The sequence below is a fragment of the Sceloporus undulatus genome, chromosome 6, assembly GCF_019175285.1.
Source record: "Sceloporus undulatus isolate JIND9_A2432 ecotype Alabama chromosome 6, SceUnd_v1.1, whole genome shotgun sequence".
NCBI classification, from domain to species: domain Eukaryota; kingdom Metazoa; phylum Chordata; class Lepidosauria; order Squamata; family Phrynosomatidae; genus Sceloporus; species Sceloporus undulatus.
The window spans coordinates 11752690-11769827 of NC_056527.1; the positions used below are offsets into that span (position 1 = coordinate 11752690).

General features: G+C 40.3%; 1 protein-coding gene across 10 annotated transcripts in view; it reads left to right on the forward strand.

Annotated features, from left to right (window-relative positions):
• RBM33 (RNA binding motif protein 33) overlaps window positions 1–17138 on the forward strand; it is a 125015-nt gene that overhangs the window by 48829 nt on the left and 59048 nt on the right. For all 10 annotated transcript variants that reach the window (XR_006104806.1, XR_006104807.1, XR_006104809.1 and 7 more), the window contains exons 11-14: window positions 10275–10425; window positions 11560–11885; window positions 13071–13388; window positions 15860–16147. Coding sequence is in view for 6 of the 10 variants with exons in the window: in XM_042477067.1 (XP_042333001.1) it covers window positions 10275–10425; window positions 11560–11885; window positions 13071–13388; window positions 15860–16147 (1083 nt within the window). In the remaining 4 variants the exon portion in view is untranslated. The remainder of the gene's footprint in view (window positions 1–10274; window positions 10426–11559; window positions 11886–13070; window positions 13389–15859; window positions 16148–17138) is intronic.

Consider the following 17138-nt stretch of genomic DNA (forward strand, 5'->3'; position numbering starts at 1 on the left):
CTCAACTTGTATGTGAGGCTGACTCAAATCTGAAACTTATGAACCTTATTGGTGTGATGTTATCAGGCAGTGTTACTCTGAAGAATGAATATAATATCTGAAAGATTCTCTCAAGATTGGTAGTATGCTGAATCTTTGTCTGTGTCACTGTGTCACTAAGCTGCAAATACACACACACTGCCTTAATGCTTGAAAGACCAGACCCAGACCATAGATTGGCAATTTACTATTCTTACCATGTACTTTTGCCAGGAAGGAGATAGATTCAGCATGCAGTTTGACTGGGAGTGGAAGTAGGAGTTAGAATCATAGAGTTGGAAGAGACCACAAGGGCCATCCAGTCCAACCCCGTGCCATGCAGGAACTCTCCAGCAAAGCATCCCCAACAGATGGCCATCCAGCCTCGGTTTAAAGACCTCCAGGGAAGGAGACTCCACTACATTCCGAGGGAGTGTATTCCACTGTCGAGTAGCCCTTACTGTCAGGAAGTTCCTCCTAATGTTGAGGTGGAATCTCCTTTCCCGTAGCTTGCATCCATTGTTCCGGGCCCTGTTCTCTGGAGCAGCAGAAAACAAGCTTGTTCCCTCCTCAATATGACATCCCTTCAAGTATTTAAACAGGGCTATCATATCACCTCTTAACCTTCTTTTCTCCAGGCTAAACATACCCAGCTCCCTAAGGAGTTCCTCATAGGGCATGGTTTCCAGACCCTTCACCATTTTAGTTGCCCTCCTTTGGACACGCTCCAGTTTCTCAATGTCCTTTTTGAATTGTGGTTCCCAGAACTGGACACAGTAGTCCAGGTGGGGCCTGACCAAAGCAGAATACAGTGGCACTGTTTCTTCCCTTGATCTAGACACTATACTTTTATTGATGCAGCCTAAAATTACATTGGCCTTTTAAGCTGCCGCATCACACTGTTGACTCATGTTCAACTTGTGGTCTACTTGGATTTCTAGATCCCTTTCACATATAGTCTCATTCAGCCAGGTGTCCCCCATTCTATATCTGTGCATTTCATTTTTCTGCCCTGTGTTGAAATTCATTTTGTTAGCTTTGGCCCAGTTTTCTAGTCTATTCAGGTCATTTTGAATTTTGATCCTGTCATCTGGAGTATTAGCTATTCCTCCTAATTTGGTGTCATCTGCAAATTTGATAAGTATGCCCCCAATTCTGTCATCCAAGTCATTTATAAAGATGTTGAATAGCACTGGGTCCAGGACAGAGCCCTGTGGGACCCCACAGTTCACTTCTCTCCAGGATGAAAAGGAGCCATTGTTGAGCACCTTTTGGGTTCTGCCAGTCAACCAATTACAAATCCATGTAACAGTTACCTTGTCTAGCCCGCATTTTGCAAACTTGTTTTCAAGAATGTCATGGGAAACTTTGTCAAAGGCCTTACTGAAATCAAGATATGCTATATCCTTCATCTACCAAGCTGGTAATTTTATCAAAGAAAGATAAGGTTTGTCTGGCATGACTTGTTTCTCTGGAACCCATGTTGACTCTTTGTGATTATGGAATTCCCTTCTAAATGTTCACCGACACTCTGTTTAATTATCTGCTTTAGAATCTTTCCTGGTATTGATGTCAGACTAACTGGACGATAATTGTTGGGATCCTCTTTTTTCCCTTTTTGAAGATGGGAACATTTGCCCACCTCCAGTCTGCTGGGACTTCTCCTGTTCTCCAGGAGTTCTCAGAGATTATTGCCAGTGGCTCCGATACTACACTTGCCAGTTCTTTTAATACTTAGTTCACCAGGTCCTGGAGACTTATATTGATATAGATTAATCAGGTATTCCTGTACTAGCCCTTTACTTATTCTCTGCTGAATTTCCGCTATTCTGTCCTCTGCTCCATTTTCCTCAGGTTGAGCACCCTTTGCCTTTTCTGAGAACACTGAGGCAAAGAAGGTGTTGAGTAATTCTGCCTTTTCTCTGTCCCATGTTAGCATTTTGCCATCTTCTCCATGCAGTGGCCCTACCATTTCCTTCTTCTTCTTTTTGCTGCAGACATATCCAGAAAAGCCCTTTTTATTGTTCTTAACCTCTCTAGCAAGCCTGAGTTCATTCTGCACTTTAGCTTTTCTGACTTTACCCCTACACAGGCTAGCTATTTGTTTGAATTCCCCATTGATGATTTCCCCATTTTTCCATTTCTTATACATGTTCCATTTAAAAGTTAGCTCAGTTAAAAGTTCCTTAGTCATCCATCCTGGTTTCTTGAGACGCCTCCCATTTTTCTTTCTCACTGGAACTGTTTGAAATTGTGCCTTCAGTATCTCCCTTTTGAGACACTCCCATCCATCCTGAACTCTCTTCTCTTTTAGTATTCCTGACCATGGGATCACCCCCAGTATTTCTCTACGTTTACTGAAATCAGCTCTCCTAAAGTCTAGAATGCATGTCTGACTATGCCTGGCTTTTCCTTTCCACTGTATAACAAACTCCAGGAGAACATGGTCATTTCCACCACTTGCACCCCATTAACCAAGTCATCCCTGTTGGTTAGAATCAGATCTAAAATAGCTGACCCCCTTGTTGCCTCTTCCACCTTTTGGAAAATGAAATTGTCTTCAAGGCAAGTGAGGAATTTGCTAGACCTTGAGGATTTGGCTGAGTTTGAATTCCAGCAAATATCAGGATAGTTGAAGTCACCCATCGCTATTACATTTCTCCTTTCTGAGTGTGTGGTCATCTGTTCTAGAAAGGCATCATCCAATTCCTCCATCTGACTTGGGGGTCTGTAGTAGACTCCCACCATAACATCCTTGTTGTTTCCCTCCCCTTTAATTTTTATCCAGATGCTCTCCACCTGGCTTCCAGTATTGATGTCCTGGATCTCTTCACTGGTGTAAATATCTCTGACATACAGTGCTATTCTTCCTCCTTTCCTGTTTGGCCTATTTCTCTTAAAAAGGTTATAGCCCTCTATTTCTACATTCCAGTTCTGAGACTCATCCCACCAGGTTTGAATGATGCCTATTATATCATATTTGCTTTGTTGTACAAGAAGTTCGAGTTCATCTTGCTTATTTCCCATTCTCTGTGCATTAGTGTAGACACATCGCAGACCTTTTTACTTGCTGTCTGTGCAAGTTTTTTGTTTGTTTGTTTCATTTAGTCAGTCATCAGTGGATATATTCCTAACAGAGAGCAGCTTAAATAAATTAAAAATGAACTCTAGGAAGCCCTCAGACTCACATGGTTAGCTTCTCCTTGAATCTTTGGCCCGGTACAGACGGGCCACAAGCGCTGTGTCGGTGCAAAAATTACGTTTGCAGAGCGTGCGGCAACTGCACACTCTGCAACCCTTATACATAATATGGTGGTGCAGTGGTTAAATACCTGTAATGCAGCCACTCACTCACAAATCAAGGTTGCGAGTTCAATACAAGCAAAAAGGGCTCAAGCTCAACTCAGGCTTGCATCCTCCCGAGGTTGCTAAAATGAGTACCCAGATTGTTGGGGGCAATTAGCTTACACTTTGTAAACCGTTTAGGGAGTGCTTAAGTGCACTGATAAGCAGTATAGAAATGTATTTGCTATTGCTAATATGTATGGATGTCCATACGTGATGTGCGTGCAGGATGTAAGCGCAGTGCCCATTTACACCTCCAAGCGCCACACTTGCATTGTGAACACGTCACAGTATGCCAGTGGCGCACTGATTACCTCCTCCCCGCATGCCGAAAAGAATCCGCTTTTTCCAGTTTCTTTTCTGAGCGGAGGGAGCCCACACGGTTTGGTTGCTGTGGGCTCGCTCCAGGGGGAGACTGGGCGGCTGCAGGCGGTCTGTCCAGCCCCATAGTTAGATAACCTAGTTTGGTAAACACTCTTGTTAAAACAATTGTACCCTGAATTTGTATCTGATGCAGAACAGTATCTTTTCTTCTAAACCTTTGTTCTTCTCTTCCCACATCCAGGTGGGCAGGAGGAAATGTGCAAGCCTCAGGCTTAGAAACTGTTGATCGGAATACATTATTGTGTCAAGTAGCCAAACTTTGGAAACAACTTTATTCTTACAGTTAACAAATAGACAAATGTGCTTTTTCAAATGTCTAGAGGCTATTTTCAAAACACTAGCCTCAGAACCCTGGCCTGTTGGGGATGAGCACCATGGTAGTGCAGACTGGTTGATTTCTTGGGCTTGATCCGTGGTTTATTATTTCATTTGACCCAAGGTGTAGCAGCTTTTCCGATTTGTTTCTCTCCCAACAAGCCAACATAGAATCCATTATTTGTTTTAGCCTTGTTCATGCAGTTCCCTTTAATTTCTTGGGAGAGAAGTAAACCAGAGCAGCAGCTGCATCTTAAGTTCTCACAGAACAATATGCAGGGCAGGCCATACCTATTCTTTGCTCTGTTGACACCTTACAGTTAATCTTGGGTTCCAGTATATGTACAAGATTCCTATTTGCAGTATTCATGCTTTATGCTTTTAGACATAGACTTAAAAACATAATATGTGACTAGGTCCTTGCAGGCAGTGAGAATAAGTTTTAAAAGTGCCCTTTGTCTGCCCTTCTGCATATGTGGTACATGTTAGTTTTTTACACCACTGTAATACTATTTGTGCAGATGTCAGACATCTAATATGAATGATAACCTGCAACTCCCCCCCCTTTTCTTTAATACTACTATCAGGTGATTCTGCTTTTGTTATGGCAGTGCTGTTAGAACAGCAACAGTAAATGAAATTTTCAATGTTTATGCAAGGGTGGTGGCAAACCCCATGTACTCTGGAAAGCATTTTGCTTTCTTTTTATCATGATACAAGGTATCAGGTGGTCATGATTGACATTTCTTGGATAGAGCTTTATACAGCATTTCATGCAAATCATGTCTGAATGAGACTGCTGAATCAAATTACATTTCTCTCCTATTACTGCCCCTGCAGATGTGCAACTGAGCTTCTTTAGCCTCTTGTCGGCAATATTGCCTTATGAGGACTTGCTGTTTTTGCAACTTGTCTACCTAGTTCTAGAATTACAGCATTTACAATAGCAGCGGAGTGATTAATGTTTTCTCTTTTCAGATCTATAAGTGATTGCAAGTAAATAAAGCACAGGGTTTCCACCTCACCCCATATACTGTCAAACATTATGAGGTTGGCAGAGGGGAAATGCAATTTAAAATGCAGGTGACATAATAACAAACATCCTCCATTTGCTAGTAGGGTTCTGATTAATCACTATTACCATACATTATCATACCATCAAATTTAATCATATCAGTGAATTCCCATCTGCAGGAGGAGCAGCAGAAGCTAAACATGATGATAACAGATATTAAACAGGAGAGAGAGGAGAAAGATTTCTAAAATGAAGCAGCCCTGTTCCTTGTTGTGCTTTCTCTGCTGCATTCATTTCACAAATGATCAAATTGAGCTGAAACCATGAGCTTCCTATTTTTAAAATGCATGAATCCCAAGACATCATAATAAATAGTTAAGCACTCTGTTAAGGAAATTCTGATTCTTGGGAACATTGAATCAAACGTGGTATCACTTTTGTACTTTACTCCTCAAGGTTCCTATAGAGAGTAGAGGTTTTGTGATAGGAGTAACTGCCTCAGACAGTTCATCTAAATATCATCCAACAGAATGATTGGATGATAAGGAGTCCCTGATAGCTTTTGTAGGGACTCCTTTCTTTCCACATGAAGGAATGAGAGAGCACTGTCCCATGTTTGTTAGGGTTTTAAGGAGAGGTATGCTCAGGCATGTATGAGTTGGCAATAAAGGGAATACTGGGTTAGGTGTGACTATGGTTATAATAGAAAGATAAATACATAATAATAGGATTATTATGTATCATCATCATCATCATCATCATCATTATTGTTATTATTACATAATGATCTATAAAGTTTTAAGGGAGGGGAATATACCGACTAGAGAGCCAGCATGGTATAGTGTTTTGAGTGTTGGACTAGGACACTGGGGAATGAGGGTTTAAATCCGTGCTCAGTCATGGGTTGTTTTAGACCAGTGATTCCCATACTTTGGTCCTCAAGAATTCCTGACAGTTGGCTAGCTAGCTGGGGCTTCTGGGAGTTGAGGTCCAAATCACCTGCAGGACCAAAGTTTGGGAACCACTGCCTTAAACCCTTTTAGATTAGGAGCTAATCAATTGAAGGCTTTGCAGCTGATTACCTTGACTCTGGAAACATTGAAAATTTTTTCCATTGAGTAGCTTGAAAGTTTTGCTTTCAGTATACAGACCAAACACCTTATGTTGAATCAGGTATTTCACACTTGACTGTAAGAATCAGATACCAGATTCCTTTTTATTCCTCCCTCCTTTTTTCTCTTATACTGTTATCTTATTGGCGCAGAGCTTGGTTGGACAAAGGACACTGCCAGGAAATTAATTCCACAGCCACTGTGGATTGATATCAGAACAAACCTTTTGAGATCATGAGATCATGAGATCATGATTGTGTCTGTATTGAACCACTTCACTTCACTGTGGTTCTTGACCTTTGTTGAATTCAACTCACTGCAGGCCTTTGTACCCAAGAGGAAGTAAAGTCCAGTAGCTAACAAAGTAAGAGGATTAATATTTTGTGAGAGATGACTGCTGTTTTAATGATGTCATAGGTTACATAGTCACCAATTCTTTGCATTCATACCATTTAAAATAAGAATTAACAGAGTATCCCTGCCTTGGTGTCAGTGGCATTCTCCTATCCTCTTTGCATTTTAAGTGAGATTAATAAATGAAAACATGTTATAGTGTAATTTATTGAAAGATTCATGAACTTTCAGTGACATTGTTAAGGTATTTAATTAGCCTGTTTGGAAAAAAAATAGAGTGACCCTTTAGGAAAGCTGATAAGTCATATAATAGCTGTTAGATCCTCTTTATGCCTTGCTTCATAAGATTAACATTGCACTAAGCAATTTATGCTAAATTTTCTCTTTTATTGGTAGTCAGAGTTATCTGTGGTTCATGAATAGATTATTACAGATAACATCATGTAATTAACAAGAGATGCCGAAAAGTAAAAGTACAATTTGTGTAAGAATTGTATGAGAGAGAATGTTAATTTCTTAACTAGGGAGGATATTTGAAAGGATAAAAAGAAAAGCAAAACAGTGTAAGTCTTTGGCAGGATTAAGGTAACCTTATCTCATGTTCTTTTAGAAAGTTGGATCACCTCTGTGTGTAGAAGCCATGTTCAATGAGTTATTCAGATGCTTATAACAAATTGTAGATGGAAGTTAGCTTTGAGGTTTTATAGAATTGATAACTCTCATTTTTGGTATGGTGCAAAATGGAAGATATACAAAGAGGAATTGCTGAACTAGCCTTTACTTGCAACTCTGAATAGGCAAATGATGGCCTTTATAAATGTCATGCAATATTTGGTTGATAGACCAGTTCAGTTAAAAAAACTTTTGAATTGTCTAAAACGTTTCTCTTGGTTAATTGGGCCAGAGCATTTGAATTTTTGAAACTACAAGAATATATGAACACTCTGAGGAACTAACATAGTCTTAATTATTCCCCCTGCTTTCATCTTGAAGGGATTCCCTCTTCAAGGGTGGTGTTTGCTGGGACCTTTGTATTGTGGACCCTCGCCTTACGCGGGAATTCGTTCCAGACACCCCCCCCCCCCCATGTAAGGCAAATTCGGCCTATGCTTGAGCCCCATTCACTTGAATGGGGCTCATGCGTGCCGTGGTGCAGCGGTGTGCACGCGCTGCAGGCGCACGGCCCATTCATCTGAACGGGAAGCGGTGTCCCACACGCCCCGTGCACTCCAGCACAGCTTGAGCACATAAGTTCAAAGTCACATATAACGCGGGTGCACTGTATTAACTAAAAGCAGTGTGCTTCCCCCCAAAAAAACTTTTCTTTTATGTGTGTGTGTGTGTAGAGAGAGAGAGAGACAGAGAGTTCATCAACTCAAAGCTTCATCTACTCAGTGGAGATTTCTGTTTAAATGTGACAGTACTGATTCTTCACCTTCAAGGTTTGAATGTAACAGCTGTTATATACAGACTTAAGAGAGTCTGTGGCCAAGGAATTCTGAGCTCTGAGATGGTAGGTATCAGTCCTGTGCCATTCATCTTTACGTCTGCTATAAATTCATTGCGTAGCCTTAGGCAAGTTGCCATGTCTTACCTCAGCTTGCTGTGCCTGTCGTGTGAGGATAATAGTAATCTACTTCACAGGGTTGCTGTGAGATTCTCTACAAAGACTTTACTATACTCTCATGTATTATAGAAATATTTTTAATGTAGCATATCGGGTATCATAAAGGATACACCTTTAAGTTGTCAAGCATGAATAGGCTAAGGGTGGCCCTCCAGATGCTGCTGAACTGCAGCTTCTAGCATCATGATGATGCCCCCCCTCCTCCATCATCATCGTCAACATTTTTTATTTATTTATTTGCTTTCTTACTTATTAGCTATCCTGGTCAGAGCTGTCACAGTTCCGGAGAGCCACACTTTACCTTTCTTTTTGTCAGAGTTGTGCCAGTAGAAAATTTTGAAGTTTTCTGAGGAAGCGAGGCCTGTGGGCTGGTGTAACCTGTACCAGTGGTTCTCCAGAGTGATCAAACTGAGGAGATGGCATGAAACTCATAAACTTGGCAAAGCTCATAATTGCATGTTTTCTGCCCCAAAACCATGAATTTCTTTGGTTTAAGTTGAGATACTGGATCAGAGGGTTTATTGCAAAGTTCTGCACAGATATGAAACTATGACACATCTCACTTTCACCCTCTGAAACACCCTTGTGATATAACTGCAAAATGTGATATAACTGCAAAAATGCAGGCAATACAAGCAAAGCGTAGGTTAGTGTTCATAGCCATTTTAAAAAGATTGCCATGGATAGAATATAGCCCAGTTAGCATAAACATTTCTTAGTTTGACTTGCCCATTCATTTCATTGGGAATAATTTTTGCCATCTATGTTTTTTTTTACATTACATATAATTCATTTTTTAAAAATATGATGAACAACATTATAATATACCACAGGCACCTTCATCCTGTAATGGTTTAGGAATGCATCTAGTGTGAAGTATCTCAGGTACACACACACACACACACACACACACACAAATATTTCAAACCTTTGGTTACATTTCATCTCAATTGAGTGTTATCTGCAATTGATATGCACACTTATCAATCAGTAATAAATTTACACACTAGATGTTACAAAGACAAAAGAGACTGCAGGACAAGTAAAACTGGACAACTTGAAAACCTAAGTTCGTGGTATTATGATAAACCTGCTTCAACAAATGTGAAAACCTAGCTGGAAAACTGTGTTCTACTCAAAATTAAGAATTAAACAGGTAAAACTGTTCTTGTGAACCCACAACTGCTAGAAAAGTGTGACCTGTAAAATCTGGTTCAAGAGTAGCTTTATTGGAACTCGGGGAATCAACAATATGAAATATGTGTATCTTAGTGGTTCTGTTCCTAGAAAAAGAGTATAATAACATAGTATAATCACTTCCTATTAATTTATAGCTGGTGAGTATTTGCATTATAAGTACACGCTGTCTTTAACAGATGATACAGCATGTCATGCCATAGAATTTTCTTTAAAAAAAATCAATTACTGAGCTTATATTTCAAATGGCTTTTTTCGTTGCTGATTGTGAAACAGCTGAATATTGTATCACTCTGTAAAGCATTTACTTAAAACCAAGGGTGGCAAATCTATGTTAATTTTTCATATCGTTTTGTATGGAGTGTTTCAGATGCTTAAGTATTTAGGGTTGTGTGCTTTGTTAATGTTGGTCCCCCATTAATCTTGAAATATGATTTCTTTACTTCAGAATGGAAGGAAAAATCAATTTATGACATCCAGAAAATTAAAGTAGCTTCATTTTGGTTGCTTAGGTTATACTAAATAGATAGCAAAGAATAGCATGGTTTAAAGAGATAAATGTCAGGAGCATTTTCTAAAGTAGACATTCAGACTTTTGGATTAATGGGATAGAAGGTCAATAATTGCATGGATTTCAGTAAGCTCAAAAAGAGATGGCATTCCTGTGGTGCTTCTGTGATTATTAAAACATTTTGAATTCATTGTAAAGATACCATTCTTAGGTTCAGTGTTTGATGCCACAGCAGAAGATATGACTCAGTAGGTGTGCCTATAATACCGACTGTAAGAAGATACTTTGATCTCTCTCACTTTTTAAATGCGTTTTCTGAATGGGCTGTGGAAGAAATGCTTCAAGATTGATTTTGCCTTATTAGTCTTATCCACCTCTCCCTTTGGTATTGTTCAGGCCCCTCCAGATTTTCAGCAGAACCCTCCTGGCCCTGTTCCTACTAACTTCAATCAAGCCCCAAGACTCTCCCTGCAGGACCAGTGGAGAGGGCCGCCACCACCTCTGCCACCTCCACCTCCTCAGGACAGAGACCCTTTCTTCATGGGAGGTAACATCCTCTTTGAGCCAGAAGGAAGCATCTTTGTCAGTTTGGGGGAGGACATTTATTGGCTTTAACCACTGACCCAGCAATTTCCTCATCGCTACTTCTAGGCCAGTCCAAAAGTTGGTGAAGCCTTCACTGTTTGGAGATCAACACTGAGTGATTTGGTGCAAATTATTGAGAAAGCCTGGGTTTGGTTTTAGTCCTCTTCTGTACATTTTTAGTATTTTTTTATAATTATTATAATTATAATTATTTATTTATTTATTTATTTATACCCCACTCTTCAGCCAAGGCTATCAGAGCAGCTTACAATTTGTTAATTAGACATTTTTTATTGGCTAGTACATTATCATAACAGAAATTGTTATAGAAGCAGTATAAAAACCTAATGTGTGAAAACAATGGAAGCTTTCATAGGTACACTTGAGTTTCCCATGATAAATCAGGCAATTTCCACTCCATGTTTATGGATTCTAAGAAGCTAGATCTGGTACTAGATGTTGAGGATGGCTTCCAAGTTATGCTGGTTGTTGCTAATGGTGGTGGTAATAGTAGTAATAGTAGTGAACCCTCTAATTGAAACTGTCTTCTAAATCACACAAAACTGTTTCTCTTTTGGGAGGTGTTGTTAGCTCAGGATTCTTTAAATTGTGTAGATTGCCTGGTGGAAAAAGTGGACGTAGGCAGTGGCATTGCTTTGAAGCATGGAATTAGACTAATCCATGAAGTAGCAGTCCATTCTAGTCCCAGTGATCTCCACCATAGGTATCAACTCATGGGATGATGTAGTAATAACACGTGAAGTTTCAAGCATGCCATGCAGTGTATAATGGTTTGTGAAGTAAGGGTCCAAGTAGGTACCGCAGGGAAGATGCTTCAGATATCAAATGTTTTAGGAAGAGATCAGATAGCAGATGACAGAGATGGAAACTTTTCCTTAATCTGCACTCAGAAAACCCCAGTTAGAATGGCTGTGAGTCCACTTCCAGTCAAAGTGGATAAAAACTAGGCTAGGTAGACAAATATTCGGAACTGATAGACACCTTGATATGTGACTTTTTATTTACACCAAGGATGGTGTGAAGGCTGGAAAGTTTTCTTATGACTGATTTCTTCACTGTGCTTGTTTTTTGCCAGAGCCAAGATTTCCCAGCCATCACTTGTTTGAGCAACGGAGTCCACCACCACCACCTCCACTCCTCAACAGCACCCATCCTGTTCCTGGCCAAAATCCACTTAGTTTCACTCAACCTGGACCAGCTTTTAGTCAGCAGGGACAACAGCCCATGTTTCCCAGGGAGAGGATGGTGAGGCCTAACCTTCAACCACAGGGCCCAGTAGGAGTCCTTCACTTCAATCAGCCTGGAGCAGCAAATACCCGACCTTTCCTTCCTCCTCGGCAGTCATTTGTGCAAGTTCCAGGGCAGCCATTCTTGACAGCTCTCACACAGCCCAGTATGCAGGTATCTGCAGTTTGAAATTTTGTAGCTGTGTTAGCCTGGATATTCAAAGAATGGGCAAACTGTGCAAATAAAGGGAGATGTTAATCTCTAGAACCCCTTCTTATCATTTTATGAGCATCTTGATTTGTGTAGGAGGACAAAATAGTGGCCTGCTATCCTCAAGTTACTATAGAGTTGCGTCCTTAGGAATGAAAAGGGATTTTTTTTGGGGGGGGGGGAGGTAGGGTTGGTTGTGTTTCATTTTGATAGGAGGGGTACTCTTTTACCTATTGAGCTCTATTGGACCACAAAATGTGGAAGAAATATTTGTGGGGGAGCATGCCACTTCCTCCCCAATCAGTATTTCTTGCTCTGTGCCTAAGGATAGTGAATTTGAGCAGATAATTAATTTCAGCCCTGGCCATACTTAAAAGAGTCTGAAACCAGGGTTTTTTGTTTTTTTGTTTGTTTTGTTTTTTTGCCTAAGCAAAATAACGTGAAAACCTCCGAGAAGCTCTCCTGTACACCGAATTGGAATATTTAAAGTTTAGTTTGATGTTACAAATATAGATGAAATTTAAGTATGCCTTTATTGCTGTGCCAAGCATGAAAAACATGTTTCCCCCCCATGCTCAGTGCTAATTGAATTACAAGGGTTACTGGCAACTTTATATCAGCATATTCCTTCATATTGAAGATATTAAACTGCTTTGATTTTTGCGAGGCTGTTCACAGCTAATGAGATTAGAAAAGTTTGTAATGCGACATTTTGTTCAATATTCCATGGTTCCTTAAATTGATTTACTCCAGAAGAAATATGAAAATAATCTATTGTTTAAAAACAAGTTCTTGTACAGTGAATAGGTTAAGCATGCAGCTAGAAAACAGTTATATTGAGTCACTGGAAAGGTTAGAGCACCCTCTACTGATGCAATTGTCTTTCATATGAACATGTTGATAAATAAGTCACAGGCACTGTAGTCTTTTTTTTAAGCGTTTTGTTAAAAAGGAGTAAATATTTCAGTTAAACCACTATACATAATGTTTAGTTCCCTCATTTAAAAAGAGGAATAAGATTAGATTTGCATAGTATTTCTTTTCTGCTTCTAGTAATTGGAGTAGGCAGAATGCTGGTTCCAACATTTGAGTATTTGGGAGCAGACCTTTTCTGAGTTTGCAACACACATGTTTTCTTTTTAAATTTAGGGTCCATTGCACCCACCTCTGCAGCAGCACCAGCACCAGCAGCATCCGCAGCTACCGCAACAGCACCAACAGCATCAGCAACACCAACAGCCACCACCTCAGCATCCCCAGCATCAGCAGCATCCCCAGCCACCACCGCAGCAACATCACCAGCAGCATCAGTCACACCAGCAGCAGCACCACCTCCTTGTTGTACCTCCTCAGCCTCTGATTCCAGTTGCCCCATCCCAGTTCAGACCCCACATGCAAACTACACAGCAACAGTCAGGCAATCGGATTCAGTGTCAGCAACGGCAAGGTCTTGTAAAGGCCAGGCATGTAAGTGTCACTTAAATAGTTGCAGAAATGGGTATGTTTCAGCAGAAGACAAATGTCCCTGTAAATTCATAGCATAAAACGGGTGGTGATTTATCATTTGTGTAATCTTTCTCTCCTTACTTGGGTATTTATGATGTTATAACCTCAAATTTCTGGAAGTTTTAGTTGCCTTAAATTGCAAGGAAAAGCCTCAGGGGACACTATCCCATACCTTGCTTGTTTTATTTCCTCCTTCCATCACACATGTACCACTGGTGCTGTTACCATAACCATGCAGTGATGATTCACTTGCACCACTTCACATGGATCCAAAGTAAAGAGATAGAACTGCATACTGATAGTACTTCTCTGGGTGACCTCATAATCTCAATTAAAATAATCTTGCCAAAATGATACTGTGATGAATGGTATTCAAGAGCACTGAGTGGTCCAGAAGAATGAACAGAGTCACACTCTACTCATCTCCCTCTCTGGCATGGTTCGCACCATACAGAGAGTTTTCAGTGTGAAAATCAAGTATAACTCCTGATGTACTGTACTTGGATCAAGAGTGTCTGAAACAAGATGGCTACCACACAGGAACCAACCAGTCACCCCTTCTTGCTAGTTATAATTTACCATGAAACTCAAGGGGCAAGCAAAGAAGTGATTTGTCAAAATTGACCAAGCACCTTATCTACATCCTTGGGTCTCAGAAAATGAAAACCACCCAGTAATATCCAACTCAGTAGTAGACTGAAGTACAGTACCTGAAATGTAGAATCCAGTTCATGATGGATGAGTGATTTCTTCACCCAACCAAATAATTAGCATGGGGTAGGCAATAGATGGACTTTATTTTTTGCAGCTTCACTACCAGCAAAACAGCATATAATTTTGTTGGGAAACAAGATGTGCAGAGAGCATGTGTCATGTTTTCAAAGAAAGTTGCATTTTATTTTGTTTACAGTCTCCTTCCAGGAGAAGGAAAATTTAACTCCCTTATCAATTGACGTTGGCCATTCCAGTCTAGTACATAAGACCAAAAATGCCAGCTAAGATAGTGTTAAAACCATTGGGCCTGAAGTCCGAATGCCCCAAACCAACAGTTCCACTGAATGTCACTGCAAAGATGCAGTGGTAGAAGAGAAATCTCAGTCCTCTCCCAGTGACTATCAGAGACATTGCTCAGATATACTGTATTCTGTATAATATAGCTCAGCAGAGAAGATAAAAGTACTTCATAAAAAATCCAGCAACCCTCAGCAGTCAATGCACTGTTGTACACAGATAGGTAGACTTCTCTGAAACAAAGAGAAAATGACTCTGATTTTGAAACTCTCCTCTTTCCTCTGCTTTTGTAGGGGGCAAGCCTTGCTCCTTTTTGTTGTTGTGTGCCCTCAAGTTGTTTCTAACCTATGGCAGTCCTAAGACAATTCTGACTTTCATTGAAAGATAGGTTCAGAGGGGGTTTGCCTTTGCCTAAAGTCGAGAGCCCAAAGTCACCCAACAAATTTCCATGACTGACCAGGCATTGAACCGTGGTCTCCAGTTGTAGTCCAACAATCAAACCACTACACCATGCTGGCTTCTTTTACCTATTGTAAAAGACTCTGCTAAGGCCTTCCTTGGAAAGGTGAGGAAAATTCATTTTCATGGACATCTTTTGCAGTGACGGTATTTTCTTTTTCCTCATTTAGAAGATTGAATGAGAGCTCACCTGGGCTCAGCTCATCAGCAGTTAGTCAAACAATACCTTGCAGTTCTGCCTTGCACTACTGATTGAAACTGCCTTAGCAATAGCAGTGGTGATGATTAGAGAATTCAGAAGGAGCCCTGCCTTAAGGTTCACAGTCAAAACAAGACAGATGGAGATACACACACACACATTCTCTCTCAGAGTTGCTCCTCCTAACTCACGGATCTCAGATCCGCTACCTCAGTTATGTGCGGAGGGGTGACCTCGATTAATTTTAATGGTGTGCATATCTGGCTTGAATACACTTGAGCCTCAGTTTTTGCAGGGAGTGGGGTCCGGAAGGGCTCCCCCGCGCAAATGGAGGGCCAACTGATAGTTGGGCCAACAGATAGTTTTCTCACCTCCTGGCCTCTTTGGTTCAGCTTTGCTTCTTGTGGGCCCTCTGCAGGTGAATAAGTTCATACCTCCATTCAATTCAGTAAAAGGAATGTATTGCTGGTAGAAAGCCAAGTTTCTCATGTTGTCCAATTGGTTCATATTACTGCTCCTCCTCCTAGTCATCTTTTGGAAAAGCACCATCCTGTTTGTTTACCAAGACCAGTAGTTATTCCAGGAGCACAACAAAGGGGAAGTACATCTGTGTATGCTAATAAAATGGCTGTAAAATCTGTTTTGGAATCTTCATATCATATTATTTACGGTGCTAGAGCAAAATCTTTATTATAGATTTTTATTTTAAACTAGACTGCATACTAGTAATTTATTAATTTATTTTTTTTAAAAAATCTTTCAGAATACACCAACACAAAACATTGTGAAGCGTCCAAATCAACAACTCCAGTCGCCCGCTCAAAGGAACAGTAATTTGCGTGAATTGCCAATAGCACCTTTGCATACAATAGAAGCTGCAAGCAATCATCGAACCTCAACACCTGCTGTTCAAGTGAAACCCATTGCCAGCACCACCCCTGCTGTAAGGCCTCCTGCAGGCATGAGGAATGAACAGGGAAGAACTGAGGCAAAACCTAAAACTGTTACTCCTGGGGCACAGCCTAAAGTGGAAGCCAAATCTGAACCAGAGGTAGGAGAGCTCCACAACTCGCTTTTTAAAAAACCTGCATATATTATATCATACACGGAACTTTGCACGCAGTTGGCAGGCATAACTAAGCAAATTAAAGGGGAGAAAAACACCTTTATCAGCATCAGTTTAGCATACATCTCAAGCATATATATAACAAGTGTACATTTTACTAGAAGGAGGAACAGGAATAGCCTCATGTTGATTATTAATCTGCTGCAAATGTTATCATTATTTTTAGCTACACTAATTAAGGGCTTATAATTGGGCTTCAAGCAAATTCCAAAAGTGAGAAACAATAATTAAATTCAAAAATTGTAAAATGTTTTTGGCCAGTCACAGAGTTAAAATAATGAATCCACATTACATTGTGGGTAAGTTCAGTGCCTTTTGAAATAAAGGAAGGTCTTCATTACTTGCCAGAATGAGTGAAGTAAATATACTTGGTGACACTAACATGATAAAGCATTCTCCCTAAAAGGCTCTGTTGGCTGTTTTTAGACCAGTAGTTCTCAACCTGTGGGTGGCGACCCCCTTTGGGGGTCGAACGACCCTTTCACAGGGGTCACCCAAGACCATCAGAAAACATATATTTCCAATGGTCTTAGGAACTGAGTCAAAAATAATTTTATGGTTGGGGGTCACCACAACATGAGGAACTGTATTAAAGGGTTGTGGCATTAAGAAGGTTGAGAACCACTGTTTTAGACTGTTCTTGCATTTTGGACCTGAGATTGCCACCAATGGCTGGAGAAAGGCTTTTTAAATAAGTTCAGAGGGGGGAAACACACTATTAGGATCTACCACCTTATAAATAGATGTAAATGATCTATTTTAACAAGGTGTGAATAACCCACCTTCGTAGGGAAAAGAAGTTTAGCTTTACATTAAAATAGAAAATCCAGCTTGAGTAAGCAGGCATACATGCATCCCTTAGAGGCAAGTCAAAGTATTGTCTTCCATTGTACATAACAGCTTGTTATAATGTCAA